The following is a 19,798-nucleotide window of genomic DNA, read 5'->3' as shown; positions in this document are numbered from 1 at the left end:
GTACCGCCAAACCCAGACATCAGCTGAATGGATTCCAAAATGGTAAAACTCAAATGTTTAACTTAGGGGAGCTGGGAAGTGAGCCTATTTTTTAAAAAAAGTGGAGTGTCCCTTTAAACGTGGCTGAAAACGGCAAAGTTTGCTATGATACTCTTGAACGATGCGCCGCTTGGTTGTTTTGATATTTGTCCCACCCCTCCTGCGCTGTTATTTGACATTTGAGTGAGAAGTGACATTGACGAGCTGATCGTTTCACCCAACATTGAAACTTTTTTTTAACTCTGGCCGCTCAGCGCAAAAGAAACGCCAGCTGCAGTTTTTGAAAAGCGTGGCCCTTCAAATGTACTTTCGTGTACACCAGCCAGTTCGCCGTTCTCGCCGGCAGCGTTGTGAATGCACAGTTAGTGCACTTTAGTTGTAACTGTGTTTAGAGTATAGCACAGCCTTTATTGCTTTATTGCTTAAAGAATAACTAAACCCCTGGTCAGAGCCTGACTCCACCCACTGGCAATATTTGAAAAATGCAAGAAAAGTGGGTAGATCCCAACGGAGATGAACTAAGCTCGTATCAAGTGTGTGGTGAGATTGTAACAAGGGCGTGGTGAGCTTGAACCTGCTTAAGTCACAAAGTATATTTTGGACCCAACATCCAATAGGAAAATTCAACTGCAGTAGCCACAGTTCAGCCTGAAGAGGGCAGCACTCAGATGTTTTACACCATATATTGTAGTATTAAAACACTTTATATCCAAATGTCAAAAAACTTACTAAAATCAATGAACAGCACTGAAAAAGTTGGTTTAGGGTTTAGTTACTCTTTTAAGGAAAAGTTTACCCAAAAATAAAAATGCTTTACTCACTCTGACGTTTTTTAACCTGTGTAAATTTCTTTGTTTTGCTAAACACAAAGGGAGATTTTTTGCAGTGGTCGTAACCAAACTGTTTTGGAGCACCATTGACATACAATTTTTTTCGTAGTATGAAAGTCAGTAGTGCTCCTGGTTGATTACTAGGGTGGCCATTCGTGCCAGTTTCGCCGGACACGTCCCGAACAGGTTTTCGGGGTTTGTTCTCCGGAAGACTCGTTGGTCGACCGCATACGTCATCAAGGTTTAATATTTCGGGTTCAATTTCAGAAAAGCAACCGTTACATTTCAAGGTAAGAATGAAACTACAATGATTGTATGTCTTAAAAGAAATAAATCTTAATTTTCTAATGTAATTTAACTGAAATGTGAGAACCTCGATGACGTATGCGATCGAGCAACGCGACTTCCGGCATGTTCGGGACGTATCCGGCGGAACTGGCACGAATGGCCACCCTATTGATTACAAATATCATTCTTTGTGTTCAGCAGAACAAATACATTTCTAAAGGTTTGAAACAACTTGTGGTTGTAAAAAAGTATGATTTTTTTATTTTTGGGTGAACTATCCCTTTGAATAAAAGGCGCTATTAATATTTCTAGAGATAATGTATTTTTTTCTTGGTCATGTAATATCTCTTTGCTGTTTAGATTGTGGGAAGGTTTAAGTGTTTTGATTTACTGCAAGCATTTTTGCTGCCTTGTTGTTGAATGGACAGTATTTCTACATTCTTTGTTTATGTAAGTCACAAATAGCAGGCAATTTTAAAGTCGCCATGAATCGGAAGTAGCGATTGCCTACTTTTCACTGTTGTGACTAAGGATGCACGATATATCGCCCGACATATCGTTATCGGCCGATAACTGCTTATTTTTTATATTATCGGTTATCGGTCTGATAGCAAAATAAGGCCAATAAATGAAAGGCGATAAATGATGGATTATTTTGGTTTGTTGAACCACTTCACTTGCTCATTCCTGGCCATGTGAAGTTTTGATTGGTGCTTTCTGTGACATAGCACGAAGATGACACGTGTTGCGGGCTTACGAAGAGTATGCTAGTCTAGCGCAAAGACAAGATGTCCACGGTCTGGGAGTTTTTCATTGCGAAAATAATATGAATATTTATCAGCCTATATATATATCGTTTATCGGCCCCCAAATATAAAGCGTTATCAGTTATCGGCCAAAATTTCCATATCAGTGCATCGCTAGTTGTGACGTATTATCCAAGTGAAACGGCTTCTGAATTGAGAAAAAATGTAGGGCTTAATTTCATCCATCGAGAACTGATTGGATCATTGGAAGTTGGGACTGCGATCTTTTCCCGGGCAGAAACAAGTCTCTGATAGCCCCGCCCTCGTGCCATTCCGTGTGACAGAAAGAAAAGAGGTCGTTTTGAGGAGGGGAGGAGATTAGTTTTTGATTATGAGGGCACATGAATAAAAAAATAAAGTGCACAGATAAGACACACTACAGTATTAAATAAAAGAATAAGAATTGTACATTTTGATTTTATGACAACTTTAAGCTTTTTATAACCTGTATTTGAAGAGATTAACGTTGTGTTCGTCTGTACACTTAATGTTTGTGTGTTGTATGTTTGTGTAATCCTGTGCGTACATGCAGTGTTTGCTCGTGTTTTTTTCTGGATGGAGAGGATGCGTGTGTGTATGTGTACATGTGTGTTTTCACGCTCACAGCCAAGCTTAGTTTTCTCATTGGTCATACAGGGGTCTGTGTGCACACGTTGGTTCCTTCACAACATGTAGTTGTACATACAAAAACACTCAAATGTAAATAGAAGCTTAAGCCATTCAAATAGATGTGGGCTGGTCTTGTCCTCTTAATAAGTTTGTACCACCCATTATATTTAATGTATCATCATCTTTTGTTTTTACTGGTGTGTTTTTGTGTGTGTTCTGGGGCAGCATCACACACAGTCTTAGACAAAAAACACACTTATGATAGCCTTACGTTTTTCAATACTTCGCGTTTTAGTTTATCCTCAGCCTGATTCCTCTTTTCCTCCGCTCTTATTGGTCTTTTTCAGTTGGAGGAGGACAGGCCACACCCACATCACTCATTCCCGAGGCCCGCCCATTTGAGAAGACTGGCGTCGTATATGTTTTCCTCCGCTGCCATGGACACGGAGGCCTTCCCCCACGACCCCGCCCTCGGGGGAGCGGCCATTCAGCGCAGCCGTTCGGCTGAAAGCAGCCCCGCCCACCGCCACGCCCATCGCAGACACATGCCCCTGTTGCCAGGCAACCCCAGAGCCAGGCATTCTGTACTCAACCTACCACGCATACACTTTCAGCAAATGCTGGCCAAACTTATGAACAAGACATGATCCCCCATCTTCAAAACGCATTGACGTATACTTGTGTGTAATAGAGGGGGAGCACTTCGCAGGCTTTCGTGTCCATAAATGGAAAAAAATCAATAAGGACGCTTGGGCGGTAAACTTGGTCTGTGAATGTGAGACACCCGAGTGTATGTGTGCATGTGAGTATGTGTGTGCGTGTGTTGGAGAGACACACTAGATGTTCTCCAGCTAAAATTGGATAGTAAGCACTTGTGGAGAGAGATACATTACATTGCATCTACACCTACTAAACAAAGCAATTCTGTAAAATGTATTTATTGAAATGTATTCACCCACTGAGGCACTGTACACACAAAAGTGATTTTTTAACATTCATGTTAATGGAGAATGTTGAGCTTCTGGTTTCCAGTGAGATGAACACATTGATTTGAGTAACGAGTAGGGATGCATGATGATTGGTCGTGATTAACCTATAGCGGAATAAACGTTTTTTGTTTAATTGATACATGTGTGTAAACTGTGTATAATAATTATGTACATATGGGTATGCACACATGCATGTATAATTTTAAGAAAAAAAAAATATATATATTAAGTATTTATACACTCACCTAAAGGATTATTAGGAACACCATACTAATACTGTGTTTGACCCCCTTTCACCTTCAGAACTGCCTTAATTCTACATGGCATTGATTCAACAAGGTGCTGAAAGCATTCTTTAGAAATGTTGGCCCATATTGATAGGATAGCATCTTGCAGTTAATGGAGATTTGTGGGGTGCACATCCAGGGCACGAAGCTCCCGTTCCACCACATCCCAAAGATGCTCTATTGGGTTGAGATCTGGTGACTGTGGGGGGCATTTTAGTTCAGTGAACTCATTGTCATGTTCATGAAACCAATTTGAAATGATTCGAGCTTTGTGACATGGTGCATTATCCTGCTGGAAGTAGCCATCAGAGGATGGGTACATGGTAGTCATAAAGGGATGGACATGGTCAGAAACAATGCTCAGGTAGGCCGTGGCATTTAAACGATGTCCAATTGGCACTAAAGGGCAAAAAGTGTGCCAAGAAAATATCCCCCACACCATTACACCATCACCACCAGCTTGCACAGTGATAACAAGGCATAATGGATCCATGGTCTCATTTTGTTTACGCCAAATTCTGACTCTACCATCTGAATGTCTCAACAGAAATCGAAACATATCAGACCAGGCAACATTTTTCCAGTCTTCAACTGTCCAATTTTGGTGAGATTGTGGAAATTGTAGCCTCTTTTTCCTATTTGTAGTGGAGATGAGTGGGACCCGGTTGGGTCTTCTGCTGTTGTAGCCCATCTGCCTCAAGGTTGTGCATGTTGTGGCTTCACAAATGCTTTGCTGCATACCTCAATTGTAACAAGTGGTTATTTCAAGGCAAGGCATTTCAATCAAAAATGCTCTTCTATCAGCTTGAATCAGTCGGCCCATTCTCCTCTGACCTCTAGCATCAACAAGGCATTTTCGCCCACAGGATTGCCGCATACTGTTTTTCCCTTTTCACACCATTCTTTGTACACCCTAGAAATAGTTGTGCGTGAAATACCAGTAACTGAGCAGATGTGAAATACTCCATACTCCACAGCCTTGCCACGCTCAAAATTGCTTAAATCACCTTTCTTTTCCATTCTGACATTCAGTTTGGAGTTCAGGAGATTGTCTTGACCAGGACCACACCCCTAAATGCATTGAAGCAACTGCCATGTGATTGGTTGATTAGATAATTGCATTAATGAGAAATTGAACAGGTGTTCCTAATAATCCTTTAGGTGAGTGTATATACTATAAATGATACATAAATATACAAATGTATATACACATGTTAACATTTCTTAAATATATACATGCATGTGTGTGCATTTATCTATACAAAGTTATTATACACAGTTTACACACACACACACACACATATATGTAAACAAAACCTTTTGTTCTGCTGTAGATTGGTCGTGATTGGTCGTCATGAATCCCTAACGCGAATATCTTCATGTCATTTGTGCCTCTTGTTTAAACAAGCTGCGTAGTTTTTCTGCTTAGCCAACTTAAATCCATTTTCTTTTTTGTAGTCTGAACAAGAAAACTAAATTATATGTATTAACTAATCCATTTAAAGGGATGGTTCACGCAGAAAATAAAAATGTATACTATTTGAGGGTAAGTAGATTATGACAGAATTTTCATTTTTGTTCGAATCATCCCTTTAAAATCTCTTTGATTTTTGAAATGCATCTGTATGAATGGTCAGATTTCATTTAGTTTCCCATCATTCGCAATGCAACATAAATACGAAACTTCTTATAAACGTGCAGCATCCTCGTTGATATATCTGTATACATTTTTGCTCCTAAAATAGCAAATAATAACTTTATGGCATAGTGAATACTAAACAAATGAACGAGTCAGCAGTTTTGAACATAGTGTAGGCTACTGATGAATGTTTACAACTATGGCTGGGTCCGAAAACTCTAAATTTCTGCCTTCTGAGGCAGCTTTCCAAGGCAGGAAGGCGTCAAGGCATGTCCGAATTCAATGTTAGGTTTACTTCCTGTTTTCTGAGATACCTATGCATGGTCGTACAATAAGAATGTGATTGGTCGAGCCTGGTCGAGTTCGAAAAAATAAAATGGCGGCCAAGGAAGCGACTGGAGCATAAATTTAGTGTAAATAAAGGTATATTTTCACTTTTTACACCTTTTAATTGCATTTCTAGCGAGAAATTAGTATTGTAGTTTTCAAATATGTGATTAGTTATCACAAAGGCGCTCTCTGTTTATATTTCAAACACGCTGTCATTGAAGTGTGCCCGAAAGTCTTTCTCTGAGCTGCGTTCATGCGTCCGAAGTCATTTACTCATGAGGCAGCAGGCAACGAGTCACTGCCTTGAGTTTTCGGACGCAGCCTATGTTGCTTATGTTCACTCATGCACTGAAACCAGATAGCAGAGGCCAAATCTACAGTTTTCTGTACTTTCCTTGTCACACGGCATTCATCCTACTGTAGTAACCGATGTAGACATGCTAGATATCAACTGCGCTGTCTAAACAAATAGGATCAGATGTAATCAGTTACTAAATGACAGTGGATATAATCGTTCTGAAAGATCATGTTTAAAAAACCAAATCAAATATAAGTGCAGTGTGAACGGTTTAATTTCTCATCACTTTAATGATTTAATGAAGGGAATAGATGGGATGTGGGCTGGAAAGTGTGATTGTTTTCATTGTTGAATGTCAGTTAGAACCAAAATTTGAACACACAAAGGGTGTGCTCATAGGGGACACTACAGTACAAGGACAGAGAGTGCTTGTTCAGCAATTGTTTTTGCACAATCTTTTCGCATCAGTATGATCTCAGCAGGACTAGCACATGAATAACCTGCCAAATACCACAACACACACCTCCAGGCAGGATTAATGGCTTTCTTAAGCAAGCATGACAGAATATGGATGAACAGATCTCTATGTATAGACTATCATAGACACAGGATTGCAAGTGAAATTAATTATATACATCCTGTATATATTTTAGATTTCTTGGCAACTCCTGGCATCGAAAGTAGCGCATTTTAACTTTATGAAAGATAAGCAAGTAAGAGAGAGAGAGTGAGATACAATTTTAAGTATAAGTCCCATTTTAAATAATTGTGATGTCACATTTGTCTTCCATATTAGCTGTAAAAAGTTTCTTTTCTCTTAGAATTATTGTCTGTCAATAATGTCAGATATATATGCACATTGCTTTTAAATACAGAGATACTGGGCACTGTATGAACATCTGCTGTGATGCGGAACATTTTAGTTGAAAGTCAACATCAGCACTAATCTTCTTGACTAAAAATTAGTAAGGTGATTTTGAAAATGAATACAATTCTATGGTATAGATATGTTGTATGAAGTGCAATAGAGTTCAAGGCAATATGTGCGTAAAAGAAAGACTGAGCCGCTTTCTTGATTTTTGTCACACATGCATAAGTGGTTCGATACACATATGCAGAACTTTTGAACTTGACTATGATTTACCATTCAGCAAACGAATGTCGCATTTATGTTTTTACTTGGTCATTGACCACGGACATGATACTTGAAGTAATTTGAAGTATTTATCCCAATAATTCATTGCACAACTAACCTCTCCAATGGAAACTGGCAGTGTCAGTGAATTGTGGTGTCATCCGAACAAGCGTCATATCCTAACCTACCGCAGCATTGAAAAGCGAAGAGTGACCAAACATTTTGCCAACCACATGGTTTATATTTCTGTGCTGCTGTGCTTTAGATTTTATCACTCTAAAATCCTGCTATTTAGATATTTAATGTTAATAACATTCTAACATTAAAGGGCACATATTATGCAAAATCCACTTTTACAAGGTGTTTGGACATAAATGTGTGTTGGCAGTGTGTGAACACAACAACCCTACAATGAAAAAAATTCCCCATTAAACCAAAGCCGTCTCAATGCTGTTTTGATTCTCTTGTTAATGTGACATCACACGAACAAAGCCCCACCCATAGTCACTGACTGACTGGTTCATTTTACCCAAAAGCTTTTCTAAATGTGTTTGTTAGCACGTTGTAGCACTAATGCAGCTAAAGATACCAAAAGTAATCATTGTCTGGTTGTAAAGGTGTGAGGAGCTGTAGCTCATTTGCATTTACAGTGATGACATTTTGCAAGTTTTCCCACTTAGAAATCATAGAGGGGTCTGAAATTGTCATCGTAGGTGCGTGTCCGCTGTGAGAGACATAGTCTAGAGGAAAGACTGGAATCGCAATGTTTGATTTTTTTTGACTATTTACTTGTGTGATACAGCTGCAAATAAGTATTTGAACACCTGAGAAAATCAAATGTTAATATTTGGTACAGTAGCCTTTGTTTGCAATTACAGAGGTCAAACATTTCCTGTAGTTTTCCCCAGGTTTGCACATACTGCAGGAGGGATTTTCCACACAGATCTCTCTAGATCAGTCAGGTTTATGTCGCTGAGAAACAGAGTTTGAACTCCCTCCAAAGATTCTCTATTGGGTTTAGGTCTGGAGACTGGCTAGGCCACGCCAGAACGTTGATATGCTTCTTACAGAGCCACTTCTTGGTTATCCTGGCTGTGTGCTTCGAGTCATTGTCATGTTGGAAGACCCAGCCTTGACCCATCTTCAATGCTCTAACTGAGGGAAGGAGGTTGTTCCCCAAAATCTCGCAATACATGGCCCCGGTCATCCTCTCCTTAATACAGTGCAGTCGCCCTGTCTCATGTGCAGAAAAACACCCTCAAAGCATGATGCTACCACCCCCATGCTTCACAGTAGGGATGGTGTTCTTGGGATGGTACTCATCATTCTTCTTCCTCCAAACACGTTTAGTGGAATTATGACCAAAAAGTTCTATTTTGGTCTCATCTGACCACATGACTTTCTCCCATGACTCCTCTGGATCATCCAAATGGTCATTGGCAAACTTAAGACGGGCCTGGACATGTGCTGGTTTAAGCAGGGGAACCTTCCGTGCCATGCATGATTTCAAACCATGACGTCTTAGTGTATTACCAACAGTAACCTTGGAAACGGTGGTCCCAGTTCTTTTCAGGTCATTGACCAGTTCCTCCCGTGTAGTTCTGGGCTGATTTTTCACCTTTCTTAGGATCATTGAGACCCCATGAGGTGAGATCTTGCATGGAGCCCCAGTCCGAGGGAGATTGACAGTCATGTTTAGCTTCTTCCATTTTTTAATGATTGCTCAAACAGTGGACTTTTTTCACCAAGCTGCTTGGCAATTTCCCCGTAGCCCTTTCCAGTCTTGTGGAGGTGTACAATTTTGTCTCTAGTGTCTTTGGACAGCTCTTTGGTCTTGGCCATGTTAGTAGTTGGACTCTTACTGATTGTATGGGGTGGACAGGTGTCTTTATGCAGCTAGCGACCTCAAACAGGTGCATCTAATTTAGGATAATAAATGGAGTGGAGGTGGACATTTTAAAGACAGACTAACAGATCTTTGAGGGTCAGAATTCTAGCTGATAGACAGGTGTTCAAATACTTATTTGCAGCTGTGTCATACAAGTAGATAGTTGGAAAGTCATACATTGTGATTTCTGTGATTTTTTTTTGGATTGTGTCTCTCGCGGTGGACGTGCGCCTATGATGGCAATTTCGGACCCCTCCGTGGTTTCTAGGTGGGAGAATTCTTTCAAGGTAGCAGGGTGTTCAAGTGCTTATTTTCCTCACTGTAAAGGTACACACATAAAAGCATTTTTGCTCCCATCAAAATAGGGGCATTTTGGACATGCTATTACAAATGATTTGTGGTGTATTTTGAGCTAAAACTTCACAGACAGAGAGACTAGGCACACCTGAGACTTATATTACATCTTGTTAAAATGGGCATAATATGTTCCCTTTAATATGTTCTCCAGTGTGGATGGTCACAGAAATCTTATCGCATTGTGTTCGGTTGACTTTCTATGACACATAGGAAATAACGTAGCAAATCATTGCTTTGTTTGTACTGTAAGGTCCTTGCGACAGTTGTTTTAATTTTACAATATATACTTATCTATATATATAAAGATTGATTGTGAATTGTCCATGTCATAGTGTTTCACTTAAAATTCATACCTCGACTGTAAAAATGCTACTGCGCAATGCTTGATATCAATGCATATGCAATTCTGAATCACTTTATAATTTGCCTCACTGGGGCCAACTGCTGATTGGCTAGAACAGGGGTCGCCGGTCCTGCTTCTGGAGGGCGGGTGTCTCTCCAGAGTTTGGCTCCAGCCCTAGTCAAACACACCTGAGGCACCTTAATTAGCTGCTTCAATTGTGTTTGATTGGGGTTGGAGCTGGACTCTGCAGGGGCACCGGCCCTCCAGGATCAGGATTGGTGACCCCTGGGCTAGAAAGATCAGCTTTGAGGTACGAATTCGATTTTGAGAACTATTGAAGAGAATGTTCAGGGCAGTTGGCTCCTGGCGTCTGTGCTGCTTTGACTGTTTTAATGCAATTTTCACCAATCACTGTTGATCTGGACTCACCAACACATTTTTCATGCCAATTCATATGTATTTTACGAGGTGGCCAATTTGTATTAATTCGTAGGACTTCAATTGGCTTTCGCCTCGTGACGTTAGGGTTAGGGTTTCAATATTGTTTTTTATTTTGAAATCCTTCACTTCATATAAATTCGCCAACTCGTAAAATGCGTATGAAGTCCTGTGATATCAGGCTGGAGTCATTCATGCACTGTAATGTATGAGTAGTCTGAATAGTTTGAGACAGCTAATTTATGTCTTCCTGTAAGAGGGTGTTTGAGGGTCCCAAAGATGGTTACATGGTCTGTTCATATTACATTTAATCTTTAAAAAGACAAATAGCTTTTAGTTTTTTTTTCTTATGCTAATTTTTTGAAGAAAATAGTTGGCCCGAACACAATGTTTTCACATTGTGTATTAATTTTAAGTGGGTTCCAATTTGTGTTTTCCCTGTGTGAGGAAATCTGTTCATTTCGGTAAATGGCAGATGAAATTTCTTATTCCCAAATTCCCTCTCTTTTATGTCTTCTCTAACTACTGAGAAATTACTCTTTAGCTGATTTCATTATTCACTCGGCTTTGTACCATTTAACATTCATGACGTCATTCATGGGTCAAATTGCAGCTTGTCACAACTTTCAGCTGTGAGCTTTACACAGGAATGTATATCCTCTTTAAAACAGTCAGAATAAATAGTAACTGTTTAAAAAGTCTATCTGTGTTGAAGAATTTGAAAAAAAAAGAATTAAAAAATATGTTTTTATTTAATACGTTTTGACAAAACAGATTAGTATTGTTATTATTCAATGTCAAAGAATTTTAACATTGTCAAAATTTTTATCTGGACTTTTTATTATATTAGTCATCAACTGATCCCAGATCTGCTCATTGAAGTAAACATACATGTGTAAACCAGGGTCAATCTTTAAAAGCAAGAGTCTTTCACAGAATAGCTTTTTATAGTGCAATAAACACTACATAGACTTGTATAGTAGACTTTTAATATGTACAAGCATGTATTTAAGGCTTTTGTAAATTGGGAAAATGTTTGAGCAAGCTCCTGTACTAACACATTCCTTTGTCTAATTATGCTCTTTGTGTGTCCATAGTGCTGTATATACTGTTGGCTGAGCACTGTCTTAGAGTCTACACTTGAATCACAAACGGGCTAAATTGTTAAAAAAAGAAAAAAATGACACTGTAAAATGGACTTTTGTGCCTTTATAACCATGTATTTCGTTCTAAAAAGACAATCCTGCAAAGCTTGTATACAACCAAATCACAAGTAAACAATCTGAAAAATGACTGAAGAGTAGTTTGTTCTCTTACAGTGTGCTGTGCATAAAGAGAAGTTTTCATTTGTTTAAAGGACAAGTTCGGTATTTTACACTTAAAGCCCTGTTTTTAGATTGTTTGTGATGAGGTGGAACGGTTTTGACTGAGGTTTGGACGTGTGCTGCTGGACGGAGAATTTTCGGTTTCTGTGGTGTCGCCCCCCCACTCCCACGGTGGCTGCATGGGTGCACTGGAACAATCCTTGTTCCAGGGACGTGAAACTCACCAAGTGGTCAGTGTTGTTCACTGATATGCTCACACAAAAATTGCTGCAAAAGATGCTTTCCAACGTGTTTTATCGTATTTTTTGTCCAACTCCATTGACTTGTATTAGAAGTGCTGTGAGGTACGGTATTACTCCGCCGCCGGAAACGAAAATGGAGTTGTTTGTATTCTTGCAATTGGCAAAGGTGGATTATCGCCACCTACTGGGCTGGAGTGTCTATTATTCTCAACGGAAGAATGTACGGGTGTGAGGCGTTTGAAAAAATAGGTCCACAAGTTTACAACGAATGGTAAAACACCTGTTGGAAAGCATCTTTTGCAGCGATTTTTGTGTGAGCATATCAGTGAACCCCCCTGACCACTCGGTGAGTTTCACGTCTTTGTAAACGAAAGTTTAATGCATTTTAGGAAAGATTGTTCCAGTGCACCTATGCAGCCATTGTGGGGGTGGGGGGTGATACCACAGAAACCGAAAATTTTCGGGCCAGCAGCATATGTCCAAATTTCAGTTAAAACCGTTCTATTTCATCATAAACAATCTGAAAACAGGGCTTTAAGTGTAAAATACCGAACTTGTCCTTTAAGGCCTTGTCCACAGGGACACGGGTATTTTTTATAACTGTGACTTTTTTTACGCAGTTCGACACGCAGTATCATGTCACTGAAACCTAACATTTTTTAAAACCTGCCAGGGTGAATATTTTATTTAATGCCGGTTTGCCCTGTTGTTGTGTATACAGTAAAACCAGGGTTTTTGCCTTGCGACGTCATTTTGTTACGCTTCTGATTTTCCAAGGTGGCTTTACGATTTAAGTTATATCACCGCCTGCTGTTGTGGCATGCTCTTGACAGCGCACTAGGCCTAAATGTGCTGCATTTTTAAAAATATAAAATAGCACCAACCAACCCTGGGGTGCTTTTCTCAAAAGCAACTCACAAGGTCACAAGTACTGTCGTTACCAATAGAGTTCAGTGGTAACATCGACTATAGTTAGCTAACGATGCCTTTGGGAAATGCACACCTGGTGTGCTGCTGTCCTGCGGACTTAAGTTCCATCCCAGCTCCAACACACCTGCCTGTTATTATCAAGTAACTCTGAACACCTTGATTAGCTTCTTCACCTGTGTTTGATTGGGTTGGAGCTAAAAGCTGCGGGATGGTAGCTCACCAGACGCAGGGTTGGTCCTCCGTACAAAATCCATTTGTAATCGTATTAATGGCTCATTTGTATTGAAAAGCCTTTATGTAAACACCTTAATCAATACAATTGAGGTCAATCAGATGCAAATTTCGACCTTTTTTTTTCAACTGCAGGAGATTGCAGAGACTGAATGCTTACCCAGCACCTCTCAAACACGTCTGAAGCGAGTGGACTTCATGTCTGGTGTGTTGATGTTTGATGACCTGAGAGAGGAGGAGGTACAGACACGAGGCTCAGGCAGTGACGGAAGCCCACGTAGTAGTGAGGGAAGCCCAGAGGGTGCAGCATCCACCCTGCTTGCCCCTGCCCCTGCCCACCGAGACCACGATCAGGAAGAAGGCTCACGCACCCTGGTGCTGGTCTCTGCTGGTAATGGCCAGGTTTCACCTGGAGACGGGCAGGGTACCCTGAACGCATTGACGCCGCAAGGAGAGCGGCCTGTGCCTGATGAATCTGAACCCGGGACCTTGTCCTCCGTCATCAGGTCGGAGCCCAGGCCTATCGTTATGACAACTGCAGCTGTGATCACCAGTGGTTCTTGCTCGCCTCCGTTCACCAAAGTAGAACGTACTTTCATCCAGATTGCGGAGACGTCACATCTCAATGTCATGAGAGCCAGACACCGTTCACCTGGATTGGATGAGGCAATATCTGTTGATCGTGACGAGTCAGGTGGGGAGAAAAAACAAAAGGAAGAAAAAAAAGAAGTGAAACAAGAGAGAAATAGAGATGGAATTACAGTGGAAAGGGAAGATGAACGCAGGGAGGAAGAAAAGAAAGACGATGAGGAGATAAAGGAAGAAATTGAAGCTGAGAATAATAGCAAAGCTGAAGAAATCGAGAAGGAAATAGCATGTGGTGGTGAGGAAGCAAAGACTTCCCATGGATCCCATGACCAACCAGAGACTACAACTATTGGCCCTGCAGAGACCCTCACTACAGAAACTAAAATGGATGTCAGACCAGTAGTCGAGCAACAAACTCAACAAGAGCAAGAAAAGTGTCCCTCTCCGACCCCTGAACAACAGAAAGATGCAGATGTGGAAGATGAGAATGGTGTGTCTCCACAGGGAGCAGAACTACCCAATGGAAAGCCTGAGGCTACACAAAAACGAAGCCGCATTCCTGTACTTATGTCAGAGGATGAAACCGGCTCGGACAAGTCATCTCAGGCAAGTCAAGAACAGCTGCAAAGAATTCGGAAAAGCCACCACCAACACCTTGCACGTCTCGTTCTGGAGCGTAAACAGACACATCTGATTCGATCTCGGTCAGCCTCCTCCCGCTCCCCAACACTGTCGACGACAGCATCTGAGGATGAAACCAACCAATCAGATGACTCCGCTAAACGGGAGACAGGAGCCGAAGGACGCAACAGAAGTAAGATCCCTCGGCCAGCCACCCCCATAAGGAGGTCTTCCGACCAATCGGGGAGCATGACACTCCAACAGACGCAGAGATCTGTGTCTTTTATTCAGTACAGGTGAGAAGAGCAGCAGCAGCACACACACACAAGTCTAATGTAGGGTTTACACCAGACGTGGTAGAGGTGGCAAGCGCAAGTGATTTACATGTTAAGTCAATCCAAAGACGTGATTAGGCATCCTGAGGCGTGGTAGGCACGGCGCGAATGGTACGGAACGCGCACAAGACGCGAATTGAGTGTTGCCGCGGGAAACGCGCAAGCTGAAAAATCTGAACTTCGCCGGATTTCCGAGCCGCATTAACCGATCAGGACCTTGCTGTAGTAGTGACGTGATTACAGGAAGCGACCGGAGTCTCAGCGGAGTCACTGAAACCCTTCCCATTGCGCGAATTTCGGCGTGAATGTCTCGGATGACTAGAATTTCACATGCAGTTTTCACGCGCGAATGAAGCGAGTGAACTCAAATGTTCAAGCGTACAACTACACATGAATAACGCGTTTTTGTCACCTGTACCGCGTGTGATGTGAACGCAGCATTAAACTTACATCAGCTTTTGAAAACAAAGTAATTTTGCACACATTTTGCACTATAAGTAAAATTATCATTATTATATGCAAAAGTTTTTATACTATGCTGTAATACCACTGAGTGACATAACTCACTGTTTCCTCTCTCCAGCAGAACCAACAGTTCTCTCAATCCCAGGATTCAAAAGTCTGCAAGTCTGCACACAAATATCCACCAGCAGCAGCAACAGCATCAGAAACCTCAGCTCCGACCCTCTAAAACACTTCCACCTCGTCCTCCAACTTCGTCCCCATCCCACTCACCAGGAAGTCGCACCGCCACGCGTGCTGTTTCTCGTACCTCAGCTCCCAGTGCCCCCCGAAGCATTAGCACCTCCCCCCGGAGTTACGCCACCTCTCGCACCGATAGCCCCTCCCCGCAACGCTTCCGTCGACAGCCAACACCCAATGAAACGCAAAGACACCCCCAGAAGCCCAAACCTCTTTGCCCACAGTCCAAACCCAAAGCTCAGGACTCCACCTCCAAAAAGAGTAAAGTCCACCCATCAACCCCATCCCAAAAAGAGAAAAAAGAACCGGTGGAATCCAAGACTAAACCAAGATAATTAGAGTGCACTGAATGAGGACTTTTACGATCATCCAGTCTTTATTCTCTAGATTGCTTCTCATCCTTAGCGTCTTCATTTAGGACCTGCTCGGCCACAACATTCAGTGTTGGACAGAAGATGAACCACAACAGACTCAACCAAAAGATATTATTCAGCCAAGAGACTGCAACAGCTACTTAAATACCTCTATTGAGGAGAACCTCTGACATTTACACACATGCACATTGAGTGTAGAAAACTGTGTGGGTATGTGTGGTTATCATGAAGAAGTGTGTTGGACAGATCAACACACCTCATATGCCTTAAACCTTCAAAGGAAATAATTGCTGCCATCACTTTAAGGCTTCCACAGGCTGTATCCTCCTGTCAAACATCGTCACGTCCAATAATACAATCAATCCTATCATATGCTTTACAGTTTGTTTCAGTTGCAGCTTTGAAGCACTTCCTGTTCAGCTTCCTCTTGTTACACTACTACAGGTAAATAGACAGACAAATAATTGATTTGATTTGAAAATGATTTCTAAAATGCTTGATCAACACAAAGTCAGAATCTGTAAAAAGAGAAAGATAGCTTTACTTAACCTGCAATTTTAATTTCTATCAGAAATTGCGATAGAGTGGCAAAAGTTACAGATTGCAGCTTTAAGTAAATGGTTGTGGCTAGAAGGGATACAGGTATGGCCCAAATATCATGAAATCTCGCCGGATGAGCATTGTTTTCATCCTAATCCTACCCTTAAACCTGCAACTTTCGCCTCTATATCGCCATCTCTGATAGAAACTTAAAATTGCATGTTACTTTACATATTTATCTTTACTTTGGTTAATGTCGAATCACGTAGTTTTCAACAAATTGTACTATTACTTGTATTATTAAAATTACAATCTGGGTAAGGTAAGGAGACAGTTTTGAAAGTTGATTTTGTATGTACAGTACTTGCTCAATAACTGTTTATTTTTAGTTTGGTTATAAGAAACAAGTTACGAATTGCAGCTTTAAAGACAAAAGTCCCACATGTACATAAAGGTCACCTAATATGAGAACTGTTGTTTGAACATATTTGTGTCCCCTGTTCTAAGCAAACTGACGTCACTTTGCACCGGCCCCCTGTCCAAAAACATCCAAAGGCCACACTAGGTCATAATTTATTTAGCATGTTAGAAGTGTGACGAGATCTCACGAGATTAAAATGATAAGAGATTTCTCGATGAGGTGAAATGCTGTCTCGTGATATCAGCATAATGTTGAATTTGTGGCAAACCCTTTTACAATGGATGCACTATATTATTCTGTATTTTACTGCGTGTGTCTCAGCAGTGTAAACATGAATGAATGTCTGCATGTTCTTGCTCAAGAATTACAGTGGCTGTATCATTTCTTTTGTAAAGAACTGGACAAATATTAAAAATTTTAATGGATTTAAATGTTGTTTGGCCAAAAGTGAGCGTTTTTCAATCTATAATGAAAGTACAATAACAATCGTGAGTCTGCTGGCGCCCTCTGCAGGCATTTGTTATAAAACATATAATTCTGGTTTTTATTCCATATATGTTTTTGTTTAATAAAACATGCGTTTACTTTGTTTTGATACTTTATTTGCACCAATTATTAGTCAGTTCCTCCAGAAAAACACGATTATGCGATCGCATGATTCAATGCATAATCAGCCAAATTCGCCACATAAATTGCAGATTTCTGCTCACAAAATATGGCTTGCATAATCTCATTTTCATAGCAAGAAGTCATATATATCTTAGCAGAACGTTGAATACTTTAGCATTTACTTCACATATGCGCTGCCATGTCCCCTGTTGTCATGGGAATGTTAGGAAGTGACGTAATTACGTGACGTGAACATCAATGAAAAGCTGCAAGCAGTTTTTGCAAGTTCACACAGTTTTTGGAAGTTCTCACAACTTTGGCAAGTTCTTGCAATTTCATTGCATAAAATTGCATAAATATCCCACATATTCCATTCCAAGGATTTTTGCCCGCAACAATCACAAAAAAACTTTGCGTTTTTCTGAAAGGGCTGATTAGTGCATCATCGTTATTATGTGTAATTTTAAAGATTATTGCTCATATATTTTATCCTTGAGTATTTTTTAAAAAGTGTAAAAATCTCGTTCTAGTGAACCCAATCTCGTGTCTCATCTCGTGGAGTAAGTGTCTCGTCACACCCCTATTGCACGTTTATTATGAACAATGAAGTAATGTGATTTATATATTAGGTGACCTTTTATATTCAGTTTCTCTGTGTTTAGGGCAGTCTTTCATTTCAACCGAAATCTGTTAAACTTGGTATTTATCTCACAAATAACAACACTAATAGGCTTAAAATGGTGGTTGTGTGCAGAACATGCAGAAATATAATGGGATGGGGCACCTAAGACTGGTATAAATAAATGTAATCTCTATACAGGTACATAACTTTGCTGCTACAATGTGATGTCAATCATGAATTCATTTTGGCCCCTCCCATGGTCTACTGAATGTGTCAATCCGTCGGTGACACACTTGTCTGCTAAATCTCTTTGTTAACCAATCCCTGACCAACACTGCTCTAATGGCATGCACATAGATATGCTCATTCTTTTCTGTTATTCTCTTTTGCAAAACTGTAGATAATATAAGCAGTATATTTGAAAACAAATTTATATTTTTGTTCCAAAAACAACAAAGGTTACAAAAAAGATTAATGAATGAATATAGGACTACTTAATAGCATTTTTTCAATCTAAAAATGCACTGTTCTGATCTGTATGCAACATTTAGAGTTCAAAGAAAGTTTAAGAGAAGGTCAAAGAGAATAGAGATGTCTTCTCTGAAATAGAGACATTTTGCACAGACACACCAAGACGCTACAGTGATCTGAAAACAAATTGGCGGGAACCAATACTCTGTGTAAAGGCAGCATGTGTGAAATTTGTAAATGTAAGGTAGAAAGTAATGTTACGGTACTGCTGCTCATGTCACAATGAATGTCTACAGCATGTATTTAAATGGTTGTAGGCCATCTGATGGAGTTTAAATTACTAAAAGGTGCTATTCACGAGTGAGTGTTTATACAGGCCTGCTTTAGTCATTGGTGTTTTATTTGTCCTGTGCTTGGATAGAACCTGAACATCCCTGAAGAAACAGAAACACGTGCTGAAAAATGTCATTAGTGCACACTACCCAGTGTTATTTGTGAGGTCTACATATATATGTGTATGTGTGTGTGCACACATATGAACTTAAAGGCTTAGTTTTGGACTACTCCCACTGCAGAACCACTGCATGCTGTTGTTCGGTTGAAATAACAGGACATACGTTCTGCAATATATGTCCCAGAATGTTCCATCTGTCACAAACCCTAAAAACTCTGCTTTTATTACCAACAATTTAACGAAAGAGGGAAGGAGGACGAAGATGGATCTTTGGTCATCTCTCTTTAATGCGTTCCTTTGTGCCCATGAAGACAGAGAATTTGCATGAATGTGAGTTTAATGAATCATGACTGACTAACTTGTGCTAAAGAACAACCGTTCTGAAATATACAATTAAAAGTACAAATTATAAATGTCATTCAATAAACAGACGTTCCATCATTGTTTTTGTAATTGTTTTCTTTGCTATGAGACAAATCTGACACCCACATTTGGATTGGATGTTAATATTGTATTTTGTTGGGCCCATTTGCTTCAAGGTTCAACATGTGCATTTCAAGATCTTTTCATTGGATGCACGTGTGTTGTCTAAGTTACGCAACTAAACCCAAGTGAACTTCCTGTCTGTATTGGTCTGGCTAGTGGCTAAACTGATCTCTAAAACAAATACCTCGAAAATAAGGGGCTCTATCATACACACGGCCCAATGCGTAACACAAGTGTCTTTTGCTAGTTTCAACCCAGCGCAATTATCATTTTTACGTTTGTTTAAATAGCCACGTTGTTTAAATAGCAAATGCATTTGCGCCCATGGGCGTTCTGGTCTGAAAACAAGGTGTGCGCATTGTTGTTGCGTTGCTATTTTGAGGCTAACTAAAATGAACTATGCCATTGACCAACTATAACCTGATCTAAAGTCAATGGCGCAATATTGTTTTTGTTATTTAATGAATGCACGTCAATTGGCTTATCACATGGATGCGCAGCAGCACATAAACGTTTTAAAATATAAAAAATCTAAGAAATTAAACAAATTTCGCTTTAAACAAATGTTTTA

General features: G+C 40.3%; 1 protein-coding gene across 4 annotated transcripts in view; it reads left to right on the top strand.

Annotated features, from left to right (window-relative positions):
* The window catches only part of ttbk1b (tau tubulin kinase 1b), a 37,300-nt gene extending 18,115 nt beyond the window's left edge, over positions 1–19,185 (top strand). For 3 of the 4 annotated variants that reach the window (XM_055172296.2, XM_055172295.2, XM_055172298.2), the window contains 2 exons: positions 13,140–14,509; positions 15,132–19,185. In XM_055172296.2, the coding sequence (XP_055028271.2) occupies positions 13,140–14,509; positions 15,132–15,585 (1,824 nt within the window). In that variant the 3' untranslated portion in view covers positions 15,586–19,185. The remainder of the gene's footprint in view (positions 1–13,139; positions 14,510–15,131) is intronic. The other variant, XM_055172297.2, reaches the window with a different exon arrangement.
* Positions 19,186–19,798: the final 613 nt, after the last annotated feature.

The sequence above is a fragment of the Misgurnus anguillicaudatus genome, chromosome 7 (genome assembly GCF_027580225.2).
Source record: "Misgurnus anguillicaudatus chromosome 7, ASM2758022v2, whole genome shotgun sequence".
Classification (NCBI taxonomy): domain Eukaryota; kingdom Metazoa; phylum Chordata; class Actinopteri; order Cypriniformes; family Cobitidae; genus Misgurnus; species Misgurnus anguillicaudatus.
The sequence above is the reverse complement of the archived record's forward strand: the minus strand, read 5'-3'. Positions and strand labels throughout refer to the sequence as shown.